Raw genomic sequence first — 10,245 nt, 5'->3', positions numbered from 1 at the left:
GTGCCCAAAAAAAAAAAAAAAAAAAAAAAAAAAAAAAAAAAAAAAAAAAAAAAAAAAAAGGTGCTCCATAATAAGACTCATAAAAAATTAAAAAGGAAAATCAATCGTCAATGGTAATACTCTTAAAAGAACAAGGAGAAAATGTATTATATATTGGTAAATGAAAACAATGATTTGATTTTATTGCCAATACACCCATGGTAAATACACATCTATCTCATGTATACACAAAACATTAAACAACTATAAGTAGTCTTAATTTGCATATATCTCATAATGCACTTATAAACAAACCAAACTAATTAACTAAAAACAAACGTAACACAAATCTCAAACATGAATGCAATATACATACACAAAATATTATACATTACCTATATAAGATACTATATCTATATACGAAGATCCTAAGTAAGGAAATCCATCATGAGGCCAGCATAATCTTTAACTGTGAACCCAATCTTTTCAAACTTACCTTTCTCATCATTCTCCCTGAACTTGACATACTGGGAGCAAACAAAGGGGCTGTAAAATCTTGTATTTCCTTTGCCCACCACTTCATCAGGGGCTGAGATGACCTTCTCATCTTCAAAGCACCAGAAGAAAGCTAGAGAGAAACGGTTCACAAGCTTCTTCAACACCACCCGGTGCTCAGATGATCTGAACCGCTCGTTGCTCCAAGCCTGCAACATGTCCCCAATGTTCACTACGAGGGTCCCTTCACGGGGGATGATATCAACCCACTTCCCATCATCCTTTGATCTTACTTGTAGCCCGCCCACTTCGTCTTGGTACGCGATTGTTATGCAGCTCATATCTGTGTGCATTCCAAGACCCTCCACTTCACCTTCCAGGGATTCTGGTGGGGTGTAGTTATTTATTCTCAAGTATCCATGGCAATTGCTGAATTCTGAGTCGTAGTATTTCTTCTCAAAGCTTTCTCCCAGGCTCATCAACACTGTTTTCATGATTAACCTTGACAGCTCTGTCATTTTGCTCCCATATTCTTTCATCACCAGACTACAGATTAGAAAAGGGAAAGAAAATGTTACCGTTGAGCGGAGTTCAGTGAGATGCCAAGTTTAGCACTAAGTGAATAAGAGATTATTGGTCGGAGGTCTAAAGAGCTAAATCTAACGCCTTGCATCTTGAAAATGTGTGAAAATAAATTTGGACCTTTGCTACGGGTTAGCTTTTGGCGTTAGCAATGGCAACGGGATGGGCGGGACCCATCACGTCCCCGACGGGGAATTGAAAATATTCCCCATCTCGGTCCCAGGGAATTAGGCAAGGACGTGAATTCTCCATTCCCAGTCAACCTTTAGTCAAAATGTTAAATAATTGTAATCTAAGTCGTTTCAAAAATTAAAATAATACTACCTCCCTCCCATTTTGTTTGTCTGATTCGGTTAACGAGGCTTGACTGAAATTATTTTTAATTCAATTTTTCATAATATTAAATTTAGTATTAGTATATAAAATTCATATATTTAAAAACTACATTAAAAGTACTGGTAAACACAAAAAATTAAATTTAAAAATAATTAAAAATTACTAAAGAAAATAAACAATAAAAAAAGAGTTAGTTTGACCAATGAATAGTAATGGGACAGAGAGAGTATATATATATATATATATATATATATATATATATATATATATATATATATATACCCGTTTCCTAAAATTGTTTCCTATTCTGGTTGGGGACAAGGTAAATTCCATCCATATTTGGTGTAGTGATAAATTCTTGAAACAATACAATTAGAGATTGTTGAGCAGGACTAATAAAGGTCAAATCCAACATCAAAAGACTGGAAAATTGTTGGACAGAAGTCGGATGGATTATGGGCAATAACTCAACAACAAACTAACTGGGATGTGAAGGGAGCATATATATATATATATACCTGAATTCAGTGTGGTTTTCACCAAGAAGGACATCTACAGAAGTCTGGGCAGAGGACAGAAAGTCAGGTCCAGAAACTTTGAGGCTCTCAAAAAAGGGAGATGCAATGAAATGAGGGGTGTAAGTTCTTAGGGATGCAAAGGGGCCCAGCTTGAGTTTGGTATCTGGAGGGAGGTTGAAGAGGTTATTGGATAGGGAATGGATTTTTTCATAAAGATGTTTGGAGATTCCATGATTGGAAACATGAAAGAATCCCCAATCCTTACAGGCTGAAGCAAGAGCAGACAGAGAATGAGGATTTAGGGGCTGAGATATATCCAGGACAGGTAGTTGTATAGGTTCCTGCAAAATCATTTTGTAGGTTGGTAGCTTATAGCTAGCTAGGATATGATATGATATGATAGGGTAAATATAATGCTTTGTTTCACTAGGTTGGGCTAGATACTAGCTGCTTCATCAATTCTTTTATAGGCATCTAAAGCCCCTTTAATTTGCCTACAAGGTTACAGTTTTCATTCACTGTAGTTTGATCGCTCCATCACTCACAAGATACTTGTAATAATCATGCACCACATTTCCTATGGACTTCTACAAATGGTAAAATCCCGGAATAACTAATGGAATAAGAATTTTATTTAGGAATACATTAATAATATATATACTCATTCTGCCTTATTTTATGTATACAATTTAGGTTAACAAGACTTGACTGAATTTATTTACAATTTAATTTTTTATAATATTAAATTTAGAATTAGTATATGAAATTTATGTATTTAGAAACTACATTCAAAATACTACTAAACACAAAAAATCAAATTTAAAAATTATAAATAAATAGTGTTTCATTCTAAGATGAAGCACCTTGCTTTAATTTGAAATCTTTTTTTTTTTTTTTTGTGCACGAAACGGTGGCTGATGATTCTTTGTTTGTACATAATGCATATTCCTTGGAGGTGTTAAATTGCATATGTACTCCCCATGTCGTTGGGTCACACCTTGTTTCTCCCATTTTGGTCCAAGCTAGGTGTCTCCAACAGATCCACTATCTTACGAGGACATATTAAAGACGAATTATGTTTGTATTATTTTTATATGCTAATTTAATTTCCCGCCTACTCTTTCTCTGTTTGTTAGCCTTAAATTGAGCTTATATTCTATTGTAACTTCCCTTAGAAGCCTGATGTGTAACTATATATATTCTGTTGTATTCTTCACTTTAAATATACAATTTGATTCAAACCTTACCTTTAAACGTGCCCACAAATCCACAATAACAAAAAATAGTAAACATTTTTATAATTTGTGGTTTCAGATTAACTAAAAGAAAAATTAACAGATGCATGCATTACCCTTAATTAATATTTTAGCAATGAAATAAAGTTTCTCAACAAAAGGAGAAACAGCTTTTGATTTGTAGACCCCTTCTTAAATTATTTTGAGGCACGAAGTACAATCAATGGGCAGTTTGGTTGAGTATAATTTGGGGGAATTACAATTCATTGAATTTCAATTTAATGAATTCCTAAAATACATTGTTTGGTTGGAGAGAATTGCAATTCTGTAAAATTGTAATTTTCTCCAAATGATGAATTGCAATTTATGGAATACCCCCATAAATTGCAATTCGGTGGAGAGGAGGGGCAATTTTGTTGGAGTAAAGACAAATTTTACCCCTCCTCTCATACTCTTTGTCTTTTTTCTTTTTTTTTTTTTTAATTTTAAAGAATTATTATTATTAATTATTATTATTATTATTATTATTATTTTGAAAGAATTATTATTAGTATACTTATTATTATTATTGAAAGAATTATTATTATTATTATTATCACTGCTGCTGCTACTGCTACTGTCAGCAGCAGCACTACTACTACTATGTTCTTATTTCTGCATACCAAACACTGCAATTTCAATTCATACTTTATTCATTGAATTGCAATTCCACCGAATTAAAATTCTTTTCCCTTTAATTCCCTCCTACCAACCAAACGCCCTGTAAGATCGGGTTGCTATCTTTTCTTTCTTACTTTTTTTACTACAACACTACATTCGCATCCAAAAACCCTTTTCTTTAGCTTTTACTTTTGCTTTTTTGAAGTGTAATTATTGTAAATAATTATATACCTAACTTTTAAACTTTTCTTTTTACACTTACTAAGGTGGCTCGTAAGATAATTCATAACTAATTAACGAATATATATATATATATATATATATATATAAAATTTATAGTACCATGTCAATAATTTTTTTTTAATTATTACTAGTGAAAATAACATTTTTTTTTCTTATTTTAATGGGCTAAATTACATTTGCATAGTAGCTATAAAATGGTGTGAGATTATTCTCTTAAAAGAGCCATGTAATAACGCATGTTAACCAGCTATGTGTTTTATTATAAGCACACAAAGGGTTATACTTAATATGCACATAAAAAGAATGTCTGAAATTGATTAATGGATATTCAGAATGCATATATGTACATAATTAGAATATTAAGTAATTGCCAAGCATCTTATGCTCAAATGGCATCTCTATGGCTCTTCTTGGAAGAAGGCTACAAGTTGAACCTAGGTGGTGGAGTATTTACTTTTTCGGATGCAATAGATAGAGAAAGTATAAAATAAATACTACCTTGTAATTGAGTAGTTAATAGTACTAAAAAGAGAATATTATACAATTGAATTTATATATCTTTACCAAAATACTGTAAATGATTTTAAAATATCACGAATAAAATTTATACCTTCATTACTTAAGAAATTAATACGCACTCCGACCATTGCAATACGCAATTAATATATTAACATGTTTAATATTTTATTTAATATTAATATTATTTTGAATACTAAACAATTATCAAATGTTTTGATTTGTGAGAAAGTCCGCAATTGCTATTTAGAGGTGCGTATTAGGTGAAATATTCAAGTGAACGTAACTAATAAAGGACCACAAAGCTAAGAGGTAATGTAGTGTAAATTGTTCATATATAATCGACTCATACTAAGAAAATTAATGAACAACTCTCAAAGGAAATTGACTCAAATCAAGAAAATTAATGAACAATTCCTAGAGAAAATTAGTTATACTTGAAATCATGTGATTATTAAGTCAATTGTTTGACCAAATGATGTTAGTGAGTTTGTGATACTAACATATGAGTCATTATATATATTGCCAATAATCAGAGTTAAAGCAGAGACTAAATCATTTGATTGGGAACCAAAAGTTGAATAATTAGCTATTGACCAATACCGAATTTCTTAAACAGCCCATTTTTGGATATGATGGCAGACATTTAATTGCTTGTCCATAAACAGAAACCCACTAGCAAATCCAATATCTAAAGTGACACTCCATATGAATCTCCACTTATATATTAAAGTCAACAAATGTCCTATTCATATGACCAGGGATAAATAACAATTATAATTAATATAATTTATATATAGAGAATTGGGTTCATCAGTTCATGAATGGAAATTGCTAGATCAGATATGACAGGATAATTGGGCATCAGCACTGACCCAAATCATCAACAGCTCAGCACTGACCCGAAGGCAATGAATGGATGGTCAGCCATTCAACACTTCACTCCAACGACTCCTCAGCATTAACGTTTAACGGCTCCTCAGCTCCTCAGCATTAATGCTCAACGGTCCTTAGCTCCTCATCAATGCTCAACGTTCCTCAGCTCCTCAGCATCAATGCTCAAACGGTTCCTCAAAGCTCCTCAGCGTTAATGCTCAACGCTCCTAGCATTAACGCTCTATTACTGTGCTGGGGAAGATAAAAAGGCTCACAACACTTGTAGAAGGACGACACTTCTTACTAGACAAAAACACACACTGAACTGATACTGTACTCAAAACACTGTACTCAACATTACACAAATAATACTCAAATACATCCGGTAACTATTATTACCGTCATTGGTGCTTTAGTTGAGAGCCGGGATCAGATCTCAGGCAATCGTCACAAATCACAAAACACCCAGCTCATCTCATCACTGTCGATGGCGCAATCTGGATCCAGCAGCTCTCATGACTCTCGTCAAGACAATGGTCACCATGGGGGCCGTGCTCCCCTCCAAGTGAACGCTGCTCCCATCCAAGCCACGGACTTCCAAGCAGCGGCGCACATCATTCAACAGGCGGCGGCAACGATGGCCCAGCTAGTAGCAGGGACGCGAGGTCAGGCCTCACCACTGCCATCGCCTCCTCCAGAGGTGGAGGTACAATCTCAAGCTCAACTGCCCCAGGCATCCGCACAGAATGGGGAAATAGGTGAACAGAAGACCCAACGTTTGTATCATGGTGCAGCTTGTTGGCCGACCGTTTCTATGCCCGTCATGGGACGGTGGGGTAGAAAGGCTACTATCCAGCCAAAGTTGTGGGCACAACCAAAGACCAAAAGGGCACCGGGTCCACAACAAGGTGAGCAGTTGCATCAGCACCAGATGGAAGGAATGGGTGAGTCTAGGGGGCCAACTCTATGTCCGCCCACGGCACTTAGGCAAACCCCAAACATGCAGAAAGAAGTGGTGGAAAAACTTCAAAAACAAATAGAAGAGCTAGAGAGACGGGTAGAAGCAAGAGAACATTCACCAGAACCGGAGGTAAGAATGGCCGCTCCATTCTCTCCGGACATAATGGAAGTTCCTCTTCCAAAAGATTTTTGACTACCCACCATCAAGGCCTACACTGGTACTTCTGACCCGCGTGCCCATATGACGAGATACAAAGCAGCCATGGTGATGATTTGGGCAAGTGATGCCATCATGTGCAGAGCGTTCTTGTCCACTTTGGACGGAACGGCGCAAGATTGGTTTAACACAATCCCGGACGGATCAATTCAGACCTTTGCAGAGCTGTCCAAAAGTTTCTTGACCTATTTCTCCAGAAATATACAGCATAAAAAACCATTCTCGTATCTCTGCGGGGTAAAACAGGATAGGGGGGAAAGCCTGCGAGACTTTTTAAGCAAATGGAAAAAAGAGGTCAACAACGTATATGATTTCGATTCAAAGGCAGCAATTCTCATCTTCATCAAGGCACTGAGGTCAGGAAATTTTCATAAACAATTGAACACTCACCATCCACGCTCCTATGAGGAGCTAATGAGGATAGCACACCGCTATGCAGAGGCCGAGGAGGCTAACAGAAAGAAGAAAGATGAGGAAGATGGCAGGAGGAGTGTGCAACCTGACAAAATTGGTCCGACCAACCATGCACCACACCCAAACCAGTTATCCGCAACGAAGGGGAAAGTTCAGGAAAGGCCTCGTCTCGCCCCACCATGACACTTAACACCTCTTACTCACCCGGTTAGCGTGATTCTAAGTCATGCTGAGGAAATGGGAATGGTGCATTTTCCCTCAGAGTGTATAACAGTTTCTACGTGCGAGGACCAAACCAAGTATTGTCAGTTCCACCGGCAGATTGGACATGATACTGACGAGTGCCATACTTTAAAAAGACAAGTAGAGGAACTGGTGCAGAGCGGATACTTTACTCAATTCGTTAAGTATCTGGGACAGTACCAGCATCAACAAGGCCTACTTGACCATGTGTGGCGAAAGGAAGATCCTGAGCCTTCAGCCTGCAACAACAAGAAGAAAAGGTGCGACCAAGGCGAGGAAGGAAGAGACAGTGAGTTAAAGGAGAAGCCCGTGCAACGCAAAAAACATGTCATTCGCTGATGGTCCGTCCTAGTTATCATTCAAAAAAACATGTCAGTCGCTGATGGTCTGTCCTAGTTATCATTCAAAATAAAAAAAAAATAAAAATAAAAAACAACAAACAAACAAACACTCTATTCCCTTAGGGCCGGCACGAGATCCAATCTCGCTAGCCACCTGACGAGAGAGCTGACCTTTGACCAAGCCTACGGCTGGTCGAAGTGAGCTCACACACAAAGCGCCAAAAAAATAAACAAAAAAAAAAACAAAACAAACAAATAAACAAACAAAACAAAACAAAACAAAACAAAAAAGAAAAACAAAAAAAAATTAAATAAATAAATAAAGTGACCAAGATGACCTAGGCCCATCTTTTGGCCAAGGTCACCTCTGCCAAAATCAATTTTGGCCAAAATCAATTTTGGCCGAGGTCATCCCTCGGTCAATTAAATTTTGACCGAGGTGTCCTCGGCCAAAAAATCGGCCAAGGCCTGACCTCGGCCAAAAAATCGGCCGAGGCCTGACCTCGGCCACATTGCTCTTACCATCCGAAAAAAAAATAATAAATAAATAAATAAAAATTCACATGTCATTACCCCCAAACCACCTCTACCACTCTCGTTAGCTAGGGAGTGGGGGGACTGGTTACAGGATAATTGGGCATCAGCACTGACCCAAATCATCAGCAACTCAGCACTGACCCGAAGGCAATGAATAGATGGTCAGCCGTTCAGCACTTCACTCCAACGACTCCTCAGCATTAACGCTCAATGGCTCCTCAGCATTAATGCTCAACGGTCCTCAGCCCCTCATTGATGCTCAGCTCCTCATCAATCCTCAACGTTCCTCAGCTCTTCAGCATCAATGCTCAAACGGTTCCTCAAAGCTCCTCAGCGTTAATGCTCAACGCTCCTAGCATTAACGCTCTATTACTACGCTGGGGAAGATAAAAAGCCTCACAACACTTGTAGAAGGACGATACTTCTTACTAGACAAAAACACACACTGAACTGATACTGTACTCAAAACACAGTACTCAACATTACACAAATAATACTCAAATACATCCGGTAACTATTATTACCGTCAAGATAGAAAAAAGTTTATCTTGAAAAATGTGAATATACACCCTCTCTCTATCTAAAAAAATGTGATCTACGAAATTACTTCTAAAGTGATTGTTTTTAAAATAATTTATAATTTTTGTGTAATTAAATCACTGAATTTAAAACATGTGAAATTGAGTCATTAAAGAAGTAAACTATGTATAATTGGGAGATAATTTTTTATTTTTTCATGTTCAATTTGAATTGAAAACATTTGAATCTTTCTTTCCAATTATTAGCATGAATGATGAAAATAAAATTTTTAGTATATATCATGTAAGCAATATAACTTAATTCTCCCCACCAAAAAAAAAATATATAACTTAATTCTACCAAGAAAAATAAAAAAAAATCTTAATTGCACATATGTTTTTGTTTACTGATTTAATTGCATACATTTTAAGTTTAGCTACTCAATTTCACATAAATGATAAATACAGTGACAACACTTTTTCTTAATATTTTTTATTCTACTCGTATCTCTAAGGGTGTGTTTGGAAACCCGGAAAATAATTTTTAAAAATAATTTTCCGGGTTTCTAATGTTTGGGTGTATCTAGAAATTAAATTAAGTCAATGGAAATCATTTTCATTAACTTGGGAAAATAAGGCTTTTTTGGAGGAAAATGACTTCTGCCAAAATTTGGCGGAAGTCATTTTCCAAAGTCCATCCAACAATGACAATGTTTGTTTCCGGCGGAGACCATAGGTCTGCTTTCCGCTGAAAACAAGAGCAACTAGAGCACTACTCTGATTTTCGCAACAGAAATCAGATGTGTTTTTTTTAAAAAAATTAATAAGTAAAATTATTTTTAATATTTTTATATTTTAAATAAAATAATTAAAATGTTTAGTTATACAATTCTACTTATTTTTCAGAAAATGAACCAAACACACCAAAACAGTTTTTCAAAATGCAACTAAACACTGAAAATGAAACTATTTTCTGAAAAATTATTTTTCAAAAAATATTTTTCAAAAGTCATTTTCTTAATTTCTAAACCTAACCAAAATCTCAAATTGCCCTTGTACCCACTAGTCATTGCCCATAATGTCTTAATATCCTATGGGATGCACCATTGCATGAAATGTCATATTTGAGACAAGGAAGGTCTTATGTCTATAAAATACTACGTAGATATTAGCAAGACCCGTGCGAAAATTGAGTGGACTATTTTATAATGAACTCTTACCTCATTTGGGTTTTCGTGAAGAAATTGCCAACCTCATATAATGCAATGTGTCTATTGTCTCCTTTTCCAATTTGCTTTAATGGGAGTTTCTTGTGGCTTAGCTTAGCATTGACGTGACGAATTAAATTTGATGTGATTCAAATAAACTCAATTGTTTGGTTTCGACAAGTGTTGATTTTATCCTGGGCGAGCCAAAAAGAATGATGACGAAGACCCAGATCTTTGATGAAGCTTTAAGATCCCTGAAGGAACATAGCTTCATAGTTATGAAACAGTCTGCGATTCAAGTTTTCTATAGCATAGTTAGAAAAGTTGTTTCTATGTCTGACTGTAAAGAATGGTTTACCATTTCATT

The 10,245-nt window shown here is 35.8% G+C and overlaps 1 protein-coding gene across 1 annotated transcript; it reads right to left on the bottom strand.

Annotated features, from left to right (window-relative positions):
* Positions 1-151: 151 nt before the first annotated feature.
* On the bottom strand, positions 152-2,331 carry LOC116030451 (gibberellin 20-oxidase-like protein). The gene is made up of 2 exons (XM_031272700.1): positions 1,911-2,331; positions 152-1,020 (listed from the first exon to the last, which is right to left on the bottom strand). The coding sequence occupies exons 1-2, from the start codon at positions 2,261-2,263 to the stop codon at positions 408-410; spliced, it is 966 nt and encodes a 321-aa protein (XP_031128560.1). The 5' UTR covers positions 2,264-2,331; the 3' UTR covers positions 152-407.
* Positions 2,332-10,245: the final 7,914 nt, after the last annotated feature.

Source organism: Ipomoea triloba, chromosome 9 (genome assembly GCF_003576645.1).
Source record: "Ipomoea triloba cultivar NCNSP0323 chromosome 9, ASM357664v1".
Lineage (NCBI taxonomy): Eukaryota > Viridiplantae > Streptophyta > Magnoliopsida > Solanales > Convolvulaceae > Ipomoea > Ipomoea triloba.
The sequence above is the reverse complement of the archived record's forward strand: the minus strand, read 5'-3'. Positions and strand labels throughout refer to the sequence as shown.